Genomic DNA, 17,406 nt, shown 5'->3' with positions numbered 1-17,406 from the left:
AGCTTTAGATGAAAAGAGAGATTGAAGAGTAACAGACGTGAATGTAACATTCAGATATCCATCTGCTTCTTCCATTCCCTGTCACAACTTCACGAGAGGAGATTTTCACACAAGAGAATCCACAACACTGAACCCTTCAAAAGTCCCTGACTCCATTCAGTGTTTTCACACCTGAGTTGTCTTGCCCAAGGCCTTTCATGCAGCGATTCTAGATTCTACAGTTATCACTATATTCAAAGGTCATATGTAAATTTTAAAGTGCTCGGTTTATTTGTAGCAACTTAAGTGCTGTTCTGAGTGGGAGCATGGGAAATGACAGAGGGTTTGTTTGGACCACTGTCAAAAGAAGCAAGCTGGTTTGTTTGAGGGCCAGGGTTAATGCAGGGCCTTGAGGTTAATGCATGAGCGCCATATATGTGATCCTAAACATTTTCGAAAAACCTCAATACTATTTATATAAAAAAAGTGCAAATATGTACAGAAAAATGTGTATACTGAGCACAGAATACTTAGTGCATACTGTGAAAACAGCATGTTAACATGCTATTCTGAAGATAGCTATAGTTGTAGTTATACACAGTCATGCAGTGAATGGAAATTTCCAGTGAAACTCGAGCTTGAGTGTGTATTTTCATTCCCATGGCCCCTCCAATAACCCTCGACTCCATATAACGGCTACTGATATGACTTAGCTAAACAATGCGCTTGAACAATCTCACCACCACACAACCTGAGTGACAAAATAATAACAGTCCTGCATCCACCACGTTTCCAAATTCCTGACAACAATCAATAAGTAATAGTAAGATTGAGTCTTAAGACCTCTACTGTGTCCAAGAGAAAATCTTTCCAGAGGAATCTGTCGTGTCTATATCTGACTCGTACTCCTAAACAATAAAACAGACAAATAAATGAATAAACACATAAGATGGTGTCTTGACAGCAAATAAATTCCCCATCGGGTTTGTTTGCTTTATATGTGAGCATGACAGAGGAATACAATATACTGGATCTTTGGGCTTGATGACATTTTTTTTTTTTTAGATGAATACTGCAAAAACCTGACTGAAGGAAACACATATTCTCTCTCTCCAACACACAAATGCTAAGAGAGGGAGAATCAGAGATAAAGAAAACTATGAGAATTAAACTGGGATCAATGGGATCCCATTGTAAATCAATGGGATAATTCTCTATAACCACTCAAACTAGAAGTAAAAAAAACAACAAACCAAAGAAATAAGCCAGAGGCTTTATCATTACCAGGCCCACACAAATCCACAGAATTCATACGTGTTTGTTTAGTCTGACAATAATGGAAAATTTGATAAGAATTTCAGCTATAAAAAGACAGTAATACTAAAAAGTCTACAAATTACTTCAGGGCTTGCTTATAAGTTGGTCCCTGCAGTATCTGTATTTAGAATTTAGATGAAAAAGTGGAAGTCTGCAAAGCTGATTTAAATAGAGTAAAATAAATGTGTAATATCCAAAGTATTAAAGGAATCAAATACTTAATCATTTGAAAATGAAACCAAAATTATTCTACAAATCGGCAATTAGATGTATTTTAAACATTTTAATGATGTTCAGTCACATGAGATTCAAAAAATCATACAAGTGACCTAAAAAGAAGCGGTAGGTCATGGGGCAGCCATGTTGAGATCACATGACAATCTCTACTAATAATTCTTAATGCAGTAACTAAAATAGAAAGTCCAGAGTATGAAAAGGGAAATCAATTCTGCAAACAAGCCGTCTCTGTTGGAGCAAAGAAACAAACCACAGTGACCCGTAGATCCCAAGCCACAGAGTAAGGATGAACGGTAGGACCTCAGTGGTCATCCACAAACACACTACAGCCACAGTCACCACACCAAGAAATGCCTCAGTAGTCCAACACACAACCACTCCATTCACAAACACTGCACGGAGTTATGGAGAGAACTGGCTGCAGACCGGCTCCAAACTAGCAGGAAACTATGTCATGTTAGGATGGAAACACAAAATTTATATTTTACTTATTTATTCAGTAGAGGACAAAACAAAGATTGCAGGCTTCAATACCAACATGTCAACCTTGAGTCCAAAATAACTTAAATGAATAATAGCCTCTTAAATTAACAATAAAACATCTTATAGTCAGATAAAAATTTTAAATCACACTTTAAAACACATTTACTAATTATTTTGCTTAATCCATATGTCAGCTGAGGTTAATAATGTTTCTTTGACATTGGATAACAAAATGTAACCAACACAAGAAATCAATGAAAATAGTTTTTATAAAGTTTAAATAGCTTTCAGTTTCCACATCGTTTAGGCTACATTTACACTGGTGTGTTTCAGAGATGCTCACAAGTCTCTGAGCTAGAGTCCAAGTCAAGTCTCAAGTCTCTGAGCTAGAGTCCAAGTCAAGTCTCAAGTCTCTGAGCTAGAGTCCAAGTCAAGTCTCAAGTCTCTGAGCTAGAGTCCAAGTCAAGTCTCAAGTCTCTTTATTATATTAAGTCTCTGGTTATAATAAATGTTGCATCACGTACAGCGACCCATCCAAGCTGCTTAGAACACTGCATAGCTATATATAAGGAATTCAAAGCATGTAATATGTTATTATGACAACTCCATTTATTAGCATACAATATCAACTTTGATTTTGGTATATAATCAGTGTAAACAGGCTATTGCAACATGACAAAAACACCAAGAATGCTTTACTTTTAAGTTAATATCTTTTAATAGTTAATATTTTGCATTTATGGATTCAGTAATGGCCTTCTGTCTGTCCTGGCTGTATAGCTGCACACCTCTTGTCTGGCTTAAGAATGAACAAAGCTACGCTGACTTATGTTATTCATACAATACCTACTCACAAATAAACATCAAAAACAAAGCCGGCTGCAATGAATTTCTGTGCAAAACAGCTTTTACTACAAACACTTCAACACAAGAACATTGTTATCACACAAGAACATTTTGATAGAGAACCAAAAATATTTAAAGTAGATAAAATTAGAATAAATAAAATGGAAATGTCTACATACTATTACTACTGTAAACTTTGCAAATAGGACATCAGCCCCTTCAAGTCAATGAACAATAACAAAGTGGGCTGCAATGAATATCTGTGCAAAACGTCATGGCTCCGCTCCTACCCAATGACAGAGGCACGCAGGTTTTTTTTCCACTGGAGTACTCACGTGAAGGATGCGTGCACAACTAATAACTAATATCATCACGCTATAAAGGGTTGGCCTGCGCTGGGTGCGCCCCTCCCCCTATAACTGTTCTGTCTCGCGGAGGAGCTCATTTGTGTGCATCTGTGTGAAACACGCGCTCTGAAACACGCATAGGAAAAAAGAGCGACAGAAAGAACGGCTCCCCTCCAGCCGTGACTCGGCTCCCATCGTTCATGTTTATGAGCCGTTCAAAAGAATCGGTTCGTTCGCGAACGTCACAACTCTAACAGCGAGCTCATCTGACGTTTACTAAAAATTAACATTGTTCACGAGTCCCGGAGCTCGAGTCCGAGTCGAGTCTGAAGTCTTTCGAGGACGAGTCTCAAGTCGAGTCTGAAGTCACTGTTTGTGCGACTTAAGTCGCACTCGAGTCCGAGTCTCAAACTCGAGTCCCCATCTCTGGTGTGTTTCATTTTAAAATGCGTAGTTCAGACAGAATAACAATTTCTATGAATTTCCCTGTTAACTGTTAAGCATTAGCTGCATCCATAGACAGTAAAAGAAATGGACACAGCGACCCCATTGGAACTCAATTGAGACAAGTGAAGCCCATTTTTAGCATTTTTTAACACTTCCGTTTCTGACGCGCAGACTCAAACGAAGCTTGATGACGTCAACAACCTGTCTGACAGATGTAAATCTTCTAGTAGCTGTGCGTGCAAGCTGCCATCATTAATCTTGCAGAGACGGCGATCTTGAGCGGGGAGTTCTTTGGCGTGAGTGAGCAGGAGTAAGTATTCTGATTAATTATTTTGTATAGTATTTTAAAATGTAACGCCAGTACGCCATATTAAGTTAATTGCCTGCGAGCTTCTCCTCCTGTCTGTACGGTAATGCGACAGAGAGTCGAGTGGTTATGATGCAATCGTTAGCCTATTTTTTACAAAAACTGTTTCTATGGGGCCATAATGTAACATAGAAGGTAATGGAGCCCTTTATACATTGTCGTGTATCTTTAGAAATAAATAATGGACAAATGGAGTCTTTTTAAATGCCTCAGATGTAAAGTCATTCGTCATCAAAGTGACACCAAAATGAATGCAAAGTCAATGGGATGCTAACGCAAGTGAAGTTCTGCTACAAGATGGCAGCTCGCGGCCGACTTCAACTTACGGTCGACTTCCTTGCCGCCTGGTTGCATCCAGCGCTGTCTGCCTGTGTTTTCTCTTACACAATCGCTGTTCTGATTCAGAGGAAGCTCATTCTCTGCTCATATGTCACTCATATTACACATTCATAACATGTCCTGTCTCTGATGACATACATCCATTACACTCCAGCCTTCAGTTCTGTACATATGAAACCCAAAAAACAACAACATTTCTACAGATGAAACATGAAGGTAATAAACACACGATTATGACAGTATATGATTTGTATGCGATTTTCATGAGGTTCTGCCTATTTTACAGGGTGTTACATGAGAAATGCTAAGAAGGTGTAGTGATATAGCTTGATATAGAAGGTTAAAAATAACATATTTTAGCAACATATGGCCAAAACACACATTAGATCGCAATCTGAAGTTATTACGAGCAAAGTGTGCATCAAAGGTCACGTGACGTGTGTTTTTGGTCATGTAGTTGGGACAGAGATCTTTTCTGAAACGCAGTGGAAATGTTAGTATGGACGAGGATCGTTTTTCATATTAAAATGCTATTCAAAATGTAAATGTACATTAATGGGTGTTGGGACGCTTACACACTACAGCCTCATGTGTGAGCCGCGTATCTGGGTGTAATCGGTGTAAACTAGTGTTTTTTCTTGATTCCTCACCAGAGCTAATTACCAGCACTGATTTACGCACATTAAGCATGTTTCATGACATTGACGAGATTCCCTTAAGTATTGAATTTTGGTAGCAATCGACAAATGACATTTTTCGGTTTAAAATCAAGCATCAAAATCGATACCCAGCCCTAACTATGAAAGCACTCCAAACAACACAGGGCACAAGTAGAACTTGGAAACTCATATTGAATATTTCTGGAAATGTGGTGCTCCTACAGTAACAGAGTCAATGCAGTGCTACCTATAAGGTGCCGAGACACGCTACGCAGTGTGATCCTGTTTTGTTGTTCCTGCAGGGGGTCTGCTGACCATCAGTGTGGCCATCAGGGCATTGTTTCAGACTTTCAACAATTTACTGCCATCCTCTGCTGAGACGACCTTACGTGACCTCTGCTCACGGGGGCAGTGTGAACTGCAGCCAGGTTAAAGACCACTGTGCAACGAATGGGGCTCTGCATGACAGACAGACTTCAGATCCCCCACAAAGGGACAAAAAAGCCAGGCAAACAAACATATGTGCATGAGCACGCACACACACACACACTCAGAGAGAATCCTGGAGCCTGCGAAGCCACCTGGCCAGACAGGCAGATGGCACCGATTTTGAGCAATCACTGCCTGAGATACTGACAGCTCCAAGGGGACACAAACCAACACCCCCAAGGGTGGACAGCACAAACAGCCCAGACTCTTACTCTTTATTCTTTCTCTCTTCTGCTTTTAGAAGACATTAGCCAATATCCACATTTTCCAAGCTTGGTGCCAAATATAAACAACTGTGATGGAATGTTTTGCCACTGTTTGTATCACTCTGATAAAACGTCAATTAATAAATATGAGAGGATCACCTTACTTAGTACCAAAAGAGGAGATAAGAGAGGAAAAGATGAGAGGAATGGACGATATGAGTGTATGAGACAGGCAGTGACGGGAAAATAGAGTAGAGAAGATGAGATGAGATGGAAAAATACAGATACAATACAAGTGAAGGAGAGGAGAAAAGATAATATACAACCAGATGAGTGAAGAGAAGAGACAAATCGAGGCAAGACAAGTGGAGAGGAGAAAAGAGAAGAGGAGAAGTGATGAGACAAGAAAAAAGAAGTGAAAGGAAAAGAAAAAAGATATAAGAAGAGACCAGAGGACAAGAGAAGAAGAACAGAGGAGATGAGGTGAGCTGGGACAAGACGAGAGAAAAAGACAGAAGACAACAGTAAAAAAGGATGAGTAAAGATGAAAAGCAGACAGTACAAGATGAGAGACAAACTAAAACGAGCTAAGCAATGAAGACAAAATGAGATGAAGAGAAGAGAGGAGAGAAGATGAGACAAGAACAGGGAAGAGGAGACAAACTCAGGTGACGAGAAGAGACAAATGAGAGGACAAAATTAAGAAACAAGACAAGAAAAGTAAAGAGATGAGGAGATAATGACAAGAAAGACAAGAACAGAGAAGATTCAATAAAAATGAGAGAGGATACGAGAAAAGAAACTGAGATGAGAAGAGAAGTGAAAACAACATAAGACAAGGAGCAGAGAGAACAAGGGGAAGACAAGATGAGACAAGAGAAAAATTAAGAACAGACAAGAAAAGGGGAGAGGTGATAATAAGTAATAAGATAAAAGAAAAGACGAGCTTAAATGAGACAAGATAAGAAAACCAGACAAGCTGAAACTGGAGAATAGAAGAGAGATGAGACAATGGGTGAGTAGAGGAGGGGACAAGATGAGACAAGAGAAGAAGAAAAGAGAGAATATCCAGAGATAAAATATAGGTATTAGAAGAGAAGAGAAGAGAAGAGAAGAGAAGTGAAGAGAAGTTGTCTCAGTCCTGTGATGCTCACTATAGAGCTGTGGATCATAATGAGTAGTGACATCCTGAAGATCTTCACACAACACTTCACTTAAACTCATTAAGTTCTATTCAGTCTTCTGTTACCTGATAAGAGCAGGTGGGACATTACCTGTGCCTGAGACACTGAAGCTCTACTGATGCCGCGCAGTGCTCTTTAAAAAAGAAAATAAAACACTGAATAAATAATAATAAACAATTTTATCCGGCAAACTTTCACATGACTAATTAGACACAGTTTCCGGCGATGATATAAAAAAAGCAATATTTGTGATCACAAGGCACCTTATTATGAAAATGATCCTGAATGATTCAAAGAACTTTAGCACAACAGTTACCAAGCCATCATTTTTAATCTTATTATGCAAACATCAGAACTCTGTAATCACAGAACTGAATACTATAACATACTGCAGCGCATTTCAATTCTTGTTTCATGAAAGCGTCACAGAGACGAGAACTGTTCTTCCCTCAACGTTTGATCAACCTTAGACATAAAAGCTATTATTTCCTGCCAAGCGCATAAGGGTAAAGGGTCAGCTTCCCACCTCTTATTTTGAACTATTTCTGGAGGCAAGAAGCTCCTCTCACAGCTCTTATTCTGATGAAGGTTTGAAGTAATCTTTGAATCTGTCCACCTCCTGCAGAGAAAAGTTATTCAAAAACACACTGTACAGCACTCTGCACCAGACAGGAAGTGCCCTAGATTAGACAGGCCTTGAGCAGATGATGACCTGATGCAGACCATTCATCGTGAATTTTAAAACCCTAGAAAGACCTGACAGCAAAACCTCAGATATTATGTATTTCTTGTCCTGCCACAGATATTTGTAACTTGGTTCTAAAGTTCTAGACAACATTATAAGGCATCACAGAGCTGTTCCAAACAGCAGACAGCATTACATATAGTACATCCTTCAAGGAATATGCAATCCCAGAATATACTGTTATAAACTCAGTGAGTCTTGACTGTCATTTTCTTTTAAAATTGTTGAAGTCATGGTTTAAAATTGCAACCTATTTTGACAAAAAATGTGTGACTGTCTACATTTCAGTTTCCAGGTGAAATAAATAGTAAGAGTTGACTGATAGGTGCTTTTCCCCCCAAATTCAGAAGCATTTTTTGCAACACAATTACATGGCCATTCTATACTGTGAATATTCAATGCTCAATAATATGACACATTAGAATGTTTTAGAAAAACTGTTTAAAAGAGGAAAAAGAAGAATTACACTATGTCTACACCAGATGTGGCACCAACTTGAGGCTGTCTAAACTGGATGCAACCATTGCATATCAACTGAACTTTGTATCAGTACGTCATAAATAGAAATAGAATGAGGCATCAGTTTACTGAATCCAGTGTACACAGCATCACTGATAATAATGGGTTCTACAGTATTATGTCAAGCTGCTTGCGCCCTGTGTAAAAAATAAATGAATAAATAAATAGATAAATACAAAAATTAAAATGATGAATAATTTACTGCCATTGTGAATAATTTATAATCATGTAATGCATAAAAAAGTAACTGTAATATGATTATAAAGAATTTTAAAACACAATATAATCTAATTACAAATATTACATTTTTTTTATCCAGATTACATGTAACCACTAACCCAGCACTGGTTACGACATCAAAACACTTTTACCTTTATGCATGATTTATAATTTTATACATTTTAATAGCAATGTCAATAAAAAAGCTACTTTACCTCAAAAGATTGATGTTTACTGAATTAGACAAAAGGTATTTAAAAAGTGTAGTACTGGAAATCTGTGTATACCCAATAGTGGTGGGCATTGATTAATTTTTTTAATCTAGATTAATCTCACTGATTTTGAAATTAATCTAGATTAATCTAGATTAAAATGGCTCATTCGAATTGCCATAGCTGGGATCAGCGGGGCCCTGGTGAAGGTTGTACCAGTGAGCCCTGTTTGAAATTGTTTAATTTGTATGTTCATTTATTTTTATTTATTTGTGCTATTTACACAATGTTTAAGTTTTTTTCAAGTTTGTGTGTGTCAAGGTACAGAAACCAAATAATTAAATGTAAAATAGCACTGGATAGTCTTCAATGTAAAAATGAAATATACATTCAAACTTACATTTATTCAGACACCTTCAACATTTCTCACATTATTACAGTTTTGTTATATATATCAAAAATTATATCTGGTGTCTGGATAAGTAGCTAAATTAAGCGCGGTCACTTTAAGAGACGATGAACGCATCCAATATAACACACATCCCATTTTTTTTCCTCAGCTGTTTACTTTCACTTAAAAAATAACTGACAGTTTTTTCTAGCATAATTTCCAATGTGGATATTTTTACATATTATGTATGTATTTGTCGGCACAAGACCAAAAATAAGCAAATTCGATGTTCATGTGTTTTGAGACGTCTTTCTCTGCGTGAGCCCTGAACACCAGAACACTGCGAGAACTGAATTGGGCTCTTTCACATCTTTTTGTTTGTTCAAACTGCGATTTGTATTTGTTCGTTCAGGTGCTGGAGGTACTTCAAGGAGAACTTCGCAGAAGAGAGCTCGGTTCAGTGTCACTGTCTGTGATATGCGACTCTCTCTCTCTCCACACCGAACACAGCGCGCTCTGTTCAGCTTTTCCATGTCTTGTGTTTGGATGCTTTAATGTTTAAATCGACAAGCGGTACGTCTTAAAACACGTGAAAAAGATAAGCTTTCGTGACGATGCGCAGCAGTGGCCCGTCAACTGTCCTGAGCATCTTTTTAGGTTGGCCTCAGCCAGTCAGTTATATAAAATATCAAGGTGAAAGTCATCATAAGCTTGCTTAGTATAGACCCAGCTCCCAACCCAACTTTGAGAATAGATTAACGGCGATATTTTTTTTATCGCCCTATAAGAGTCTTGCGTTAACGCAGCATGTTAACGCCGATAACGGCCCAACACTAATACCCATACATACTGTATAAAATTTTACTCAATATCTTTTTTTTATTATTCTTCTTATTATTTTTTTTACGTTTTTAATTGGAAAGTATTGATAAAAACTGTTCCAACTTAAAAAACAACAACAACAAAAACAACAACTACAACAACAAGTTGCCAATGTAGGTGGTAGACATCTAAAACCATACTGGTTGCTTAAACTCAATATTTAAGTAGATAAACAGTTATAAACAAAAGGACATGCATCTACAATTACTGAACTCTATGAACAAAGTACGTATGGATTACTTCTTGCTCATGATTACAAGTTGTTCCCCATTCACAATGTACTTCTTTCAGTAATTGCATGTTCGCACAATGCTCCGAGTTTGGCTGTTACCTTTGAATGTCATCAGATATGCATGCTGGTCTAGGGAAGTGGGAGTGTGTGTCGTGACTGACGGTGTGAGTTTTTGTGTAAGCGAACTCTTGTCTGTGAATTTCCCAGTGGTTGAGGACATAAACAAAACCTCAGCTCTGTCTTTGACCGGGGTTAGCTCGACCTGCCGGCTGGAAATGCAAGGTCTCAGAGATGCACATACAACTGAACACACCGGCTCTGCTTCACAATCTCAGTCAGCCACTTTTATTCACCTTACAATAGAAACCTAACTGAAAAGGAACCTCACAAACGAAACTGAAAACACACATACATAAAGTACAACTATGCATGAAGTGCCACGCTGTGGCCCTGAAGATATGAAATCTGTAGTTAGTTCCTCCTTACGCTAGTTCCTCCAACAAAGTCGTGTCTTAAGCAAGATCGTACACATCAATGCAAATACAAACAATCTCAAAAAAATAAAAATAAATAAAAGGTACAAAAGTTGTCACCGGGGTTGTACCTTTTCAAAAGGCACACATTTGTACCTAAGGAGTCCACATTTGTACCTTAAAGGGAGTGCATAAAGTGTAGATATTAGTACCAAAAAGCTATAAAGTGTACCTTTTGAAAAGGTACCACCCCAGTGACAGCTTTTGTACCTTTTTTTCTGAGAGTTTTAACACATCTCCACACAATCAACACTCCTCTTCCTTCACTCTTTTCAAACTACTTTTATGTGTTATCAATCAAAAGAAGCGTCCTTCGTAAGATATCTAGCTTTATATAGGAACTAATTTCTCATTTGTGGTCTTCTGTCTGCCAATCTGACTGTGTAACCACTTAGTCAATCTCATAGCAGCATGTTTCATTAGCAAAGTCCCGGTCAGGGCAGATGTTCATTCACCCCCTGCCTTCTGCCACCTGCTCCAGCCACCATCAGTCCAGAGGTGGCTTCACACGTGCCTCGTATCTCCAGCCGTCACTGTGACAGAAAACCATGGGCCCACATCCATCATTACTCTATTGGCCTTGATGATCTAACTGCTGCTGGGCAAGTTTGTGAGGTGATTTTTAAAATACATTTTACATTTCAGATATAAACTGCATTGTGCCATATCAAGTTAAATTAATAAATCTTAATACTACTTGTGGTATAATTATTCCTTCAGGAACTTAACAGGGTTCACTGTTGTCTATTTGACTTTAAAAGTTTTGTGCTTGACGTCATGAAACTAAAAGGTGCTTCTTAGAATGAGAATTTAAATGTGATGTTTTCAGGGTTAAAGGAACGTAACAGGTTTGGCAGCTTGATGATTTTATGTTTTACCTTTTTGACTTAAAGGGCCCTATCATACACCTGGCGCAATTCAATGCAAGGCGCAGCACAAGTGTGTTTGCTAGTTTCAGTCCGGCGCCGTTCACATTTAGCAAATGCATTTGCACCCATTTGTGCACCCATGGGCGTGCTGGTCTAAAAAATAGGTGTGTTCAGGCACATTGCTGACACATTGCTGTTTTAAGGAGCTGAAAATAGACTGCGCCATAGACCAACTCAAACCTGGTCTAAAGTCTAAAGTCAATGACACAATATTTTTGTATTATTTAAAGAGCGCGTTGGTAGAAAATGCGCCTCTGGGCGGGTCCACAGTGCGCATTGACTTTGCTTATTACACACAGGGATGCGCATAATACAAACATGCCAAATATTAAAAACAAAAGGATTACAGTGTAAAATAATATTATTGTGTAGGCTACATAAATATGAAAATGTAATGATGGATAGTCATTGCGTGTATAAGAATTAGGCTACCTATTTGTAATTCAGCCTATTACTACTTATAATGATGAACGAAATTCTACTTTATTCCACGCCTTCTTCACCTTGGGAAGCTTTGGTGGATTCCTGCTTGTCCCGCAGATGATCTGCTCACGCACTAGTTTCCACATAACGTGTAAACATTTTACTAGTTAGACTTTTTCCAAATACTTTTTCCAAACTGTAATTCCTGACTAAATGTATAATCAAGTGAAACATTATGAAGTTTCAATAACAGTATACAATACTATACCATTCAAAAGCTTGATGTAAATAATATAAATGTGTCAAATAGAGATAACTCTAACAAATGTAAAAACAATGCAGTTCTTTCAATTTATTCCCCCTAAAAAAAACTGAAAAATATTCTCAGCTCTTTTCGACATTAATAATAATGATGATGATGATGATGATGATGATGATAATAAATGTTTTTTTTTGGTAGAAAAGTACATACATGCATTTCACATATTATTATAGCCCAGTTTGTGCTGATTACAGTGATATTAGACTTTACCCATTTAGATATTTATAAGAAACTGAAACAAGCACAAATGTCAGGGCATGACAAAACTTCTCCAGGCCCCAAAAATACCCTTAGACTCCAGAGGGTTAACTTTGCGCACGAGCAGATCGGTTTCTTTATTCAGCTTTTCCGCATCTCGCTCTTAAAGGGAATTGGAGATTAAAGACACTCTGGTTGGTTTATTGAACATTACGCCCATTACTTATTAAGAGAATACAGACTGTTTTTCCGTCACTTTACATTTCACGTTTAGATCGTTAAAATATGGCCCTAAATGTTTTGTGTGTAAGGTCATTAAAGTAGAAGGTGTCTCACAGAGAATTTTAATTTGATGTACTCTAAAAACGTATGATAACAGGGTTGACATTTTTACAGCTAAAAAAAATACATATTGCACTTACTAACTCCACTCTGGTAAATACGAATACAAATTTATAATATTGAAGATATTAAAATATTATAAACATCAACATGATTTTCTGTATAGCTACTTATATGCAAACAATTTGCACTGTGTAAAGTGCTATACAAATAAATTGGACTTGAATCAAAATTGTAAATATTAGCAAAATAAAGAAATTAAACTCAAGAAAGAGCACATACAAAAATATACAATAAAGTAAAAGCATTTCTGTAATATGTCTAGAGAATGCCACATACTGTATCACATTAGTTAGTAAACTCAGTATAAACACACAGTACAAGCTGACACCAGCTAGTCCTTTTTAAAGTTATTTATATAAGGGGTGAATGTTTTGTAGAATGGCCCAAGTGGTTTCTATAGCCAAATTGGCAAGTTACATGTTTTATTATCAATAAACTATACAAACCTACTTTCATGGGCAAGGTAAGAAGTGCTTGCTGCCGATTTTAGTTCAGTGAACTAGATAATACTGTTGGCAATGACTGTATGCCTGGCATATGGTAAGTTTGTGGTCCAGTTTGACGATGCAGCTTTAATTATTTATACGTTTTTGAGCTGATATGCCGATTTCATGACCTGTTGGAGCCATTTTATGAGACGTGGCTCACAGAAAATTACATACGCCAGTCTTAATATCATGAGCTGAGATCATTAACTTCTGTTCTGGGCTAGAGTTGTGCCAGTGACATTTGCAGAGGAAGGAAAAAGCGAATTTACCCCAAATTATTAATAAAACAAAATCAATCTCTTAGACAAATGTGAAAAACTACACTTAATACTGAGATGTCAAATATTTGTTATAAAATACAAAATGAGGCATTAACTGCACGGAGAAGAAAGAACAGTACAATTCTACAAAAACTTTCCTCATGTTCTTTTAACGTTGCACAGCTTGTGATTCTAAGCTCTGATGACCCATACGTAAGAGCTCTTCCATAGTTAAAGCCTTGTGCCTGTGAGGTGTCGAGTAGAACTGTTTGGCCAACAGGAAATAAATTGTTCAGGCTTTAGGCTTGAGTGGCCCTTTTATCGGCCACTGACCTCACTCGGTTAACCAGCTGGAGCTGCAGCGAGGCTCTAATTCCCTAATATGGATGTCTACACCTCCCAGCCACCCTCTGAACACTAAATTTGAGCAAGGAGGAGGTCTGGCAGCTGGCAGATCCTCCACATTCTCATAATCCTTTAGTAAGGCTCCTGACTCCATGGCTAGTGTTTCATCCATTCTCAACATTAGGACTGTTTATAGTACAGGAGAAAGGAATAAGCCAAATCATCAAATCATCAAAACATCAAATCATCAAAACATCATCATCCAGTCTGTCTGGAATAACAAGAAGAAACAGAACAAACTGTTTTTCTAAATTGCTTTGAGGTGGGAATATAAATCAGAGGTCTTGGGTTATATACAGATGGCTGAACCTAACACTCGCCTCAAGGAAGACACTCAGCATGTGTGTTCGAGTGTGTAGGTATATATTTATTTAGGGCTGAGTGTAGTTGTTCATATGTGTGATTGAATGTGTGTGTGTGTGTGTGTGTGTGTGTGTGTTTGTGATCTTTCAGACCCCAAGGGCCTCAAACTGCTGGGCATTTTGATGCTGCTTATTTGAATGTATAATTAGTTTCTACCTTACAGTGATGCTGCCATGTGTGTGTGTATTTGGAAACGTGTTTCAGACTGTGGACAAGCTTTGTTTGAACTATATTCTGCCAAAATCTGCCACTGTGTTATTTAGGATTGAAAATATTCCATTTAAGGTTTTTGATGTTAGCATGATTCGAATGTATTATTATTGAATACCTGAAGATAATATTTTATGAATGTTTATCCATTAGGAGAGTGCCTTCATACCACTAACTAAAAATACGTCAACAGAATTTATGTTTGCCATGCCATGTATTCTTTGAAGTAACTTTGTATTTGTGCACATCAAAGTATTTCTAATGTGTTTTCATAATTTTACCATGGTACCACCAAAGTACAGAGTATTTGCATTAAAACATACATTAGAAATGTTTAGGAAGATGGTTTATTTATGTTTTACTGCACAGTATCTTGCTTAATCACTATTTTAAAAGTTTATGTAATTTTTTGATCATACAATACCATATTATTTGCAGATATTTATGAAACATGCTAAGTTCATATACTATTCTCCAACAAACAATGCTCCAGCCAGTTATTTTGCTTTGAAATATGAGTTCTGTGTCGGAATGTCTGTTTTTGTGTTGGTCTGTGTGACTCCGTCCACTACCATTTTACCCAATAGTATTGGACACCAAAGGAAGCCAGCAAAAGAACTGGGTCAGAGATCGCAAATTCTACCTAATTAAAAAGTCTTGGCATCCATCTAAAAAGCTCTATGAGCACAGGAATACTAAAACACCTCTTCAACTTACAGTGTAAGGTTTGTTGTCTAACATGTCATTTGAGCTTGTTCCTTGTTACATCTGGCAACCCAGGGTGGGGGAAACAGAGCTCTCCAATAATTAGAATTAGAACTGCAGTTTCCATTTAAAATAAAACAATAAAATCCATAAAACAACATTCAAAACCCATTTTACTTCTGTGATGACATTGAGTAAAACTAGACTTTCAGTTAGAAAAGACACGTTGGGCGGGATTTTATCCATTACAGTTTATTTTGATTATGAAATTGGTCTCAATGACAGAATTATATTCATATACAATACTACTTGGTATTCCAAGATACTTTGACTAATCATGGCAGGGTAAACATGGTATTACCGTAGGCACTTTTAGGTACTTTTTAGGTATAAAGACACTCTTGTAATGGCTAAACATTCATAAAATATTACTATCTTCTGTCCTTCAACACATGCTAAAAGCAAAACCCTTATAAGGGATCATTTCAATTATAAATAACCCAGCAGCAGATTTTCACAGAATATATTCCAAACAAGATTTTGTACAGTCTAAATGCAAACACATTTCCAAAAACACACACAAGCATAAATCAGTAGCATATTTTAGTAATGTTGGTACAGAGTTTAAATACCAGGGTAATTTGATTATTTTCTGAAGTGTAATAGGATGACTTGCCTTGGCTGCTCCAATCTGCTCTTTCCGGAATCTCTCCAAGGGTGTGATCAGAACATCATCGGCATTCTGGATCTGCAATCAGTCAAGCACAGACGCAAGGCATTTCATGAGAAAACAGTCTTCATTAAACTACATTAACTTCGGTGTACTTCACAACTTGAATGAAAGTTCGAAAGAACGTGTAGCATTAACACCAAAAGCTGAGAAATTTTAACAAGCTCACTATTTAGAGCAAATTTGTGGTGTGAGTTTACATTTTTGCGGCAGGCTTGTGAGAACGTTCACACCGACAGAAGAACAGTAATGATTAGTGTGATAAAACTTCATTCATCAGTATTCATTTAATGAGAACTCCAGAGCACACTGCTACAGTTCACTCCACAGACTATTAAAATGAGGGAAATCGGCAATAACATGAAGACTGTGAATCTGAGCAATAAAGAAATAAGAAAAGAGCTTTTTGTTTTAAACAGGCAATGAAACAAGAGGAATATGGCCATCAACGAGCATAGAAGGAGTTTCACATCCACAGATTCAGTACACATGCATTTAAAATCTGAAAAATGCCTATATCTCTATATCACAAGCCCCTCATAGCACACTGACAGATAGCAGGAGACTCTCTCAATTACAGCATCAGTCTGCGTGTTTGTTCGCATATGTTGTACCAGAGATCAAGATGATTTACATTCGTGTTGCTATGTGGTTGCTATGCTGGTATTTGCTAGGGCTCTGCTAGGAAGTTGAAAGGATGTTCTAGGTGGTTGCTAGTGCATTACAAGCTTATTTTCAATGGGTGGTCACAGGCTTTGCAATGATGTTGCTAGGTGGCTGCTATGGTGTCGTGGGTGGTCACTAAGGCATTGCTAGTTTGCTGCTAGGGTATTCTGGGAGGTCACTAAGGTAATTATAGGGTGCTCACTCAGGCTTTGCTAAGATATGGCTAGGTGGTTTCTAGGGGAGTTGCTAGGTGGTTGGCACAGTGCTCTGGGTGGTTGCTGGGGTGTCTTAGGTGGTTGTTAGGAGTGTTGCTAGGGTGTTGTTACTAGGTAACTGTTACAATACTGTGAGTGGTTACTAGGAAATAGCTAAGTAAGGTAGTTGCTGTAAGGTGCTCTGGGTGGTTACCAAGGCATTGCTAGTCTGCTGCTAGGGTATTCTGGGAGGTTGCCTAGGTGATGTTAGGGTGTTCTTTAGGTGTTCACCCATGCTGCGTCCCAATTAGCCTACTTGTACTATATATTCTTTGTGAAGGAGAAGTACATACTTTTGAGTGTTTAGCAGAATAGTAGGCAAACTTTGGGACATACTACTTTGTCATAACTGTGTCTTTAACAGACAACTCTGTTGCTTAGTTTCGTGCATTCTGTCACCATTTAAACCGCCCTG

At 37.7% G+C, this 17,406-nt stretch overlaps 1 protein-coding gene across 4 annotated transcripts in view; it reads right to left on the bottom strand.

Moving 5' to 3' along the window:
- The window catches only part of arhgap42b (Rho GTPase activating protein 42b), a 99,096-nt gene that overhangs the window by 28,540 nt on the left and 53,150 nt on the right, over positions 1 to 17,406 (bottom strand). For all 4 annotated transcript variants that reach the window (XM_026231044.1, XM_026231045.1, XM_026231046.1 and 1 more), the window contains exon 4: positions 16,018 to 16,089. In XM_026231044.1, the coding sequence (XP_026086829.1) occupies positions 16,018 to 16,089 (72 nt within the window). The remainder of the gene's footprint in view (positions 1 to 16,017; positions 16,090 to 17,406) is intronic.

This window comes from Carassius auratus, chromosome 43, assembly GCF_003368295.1.
Source record: "Carassius auratus strain Wakin chromosome 43, ASM336829v1, whole genome shotgun sequence".
In the NCBI taxonomy this organism is placed as follows: domain Eukaryota; kingdom Metazoa; phylum Chordata; class Actinopteri; order Cypriniformes; family Cyprinidae; genus Carassius; species Carassius auratus.
Note: the sequence above shows the minus strand (reverse complement) of the source record. Positions and strands in the feature narration are given on the sequence as shown.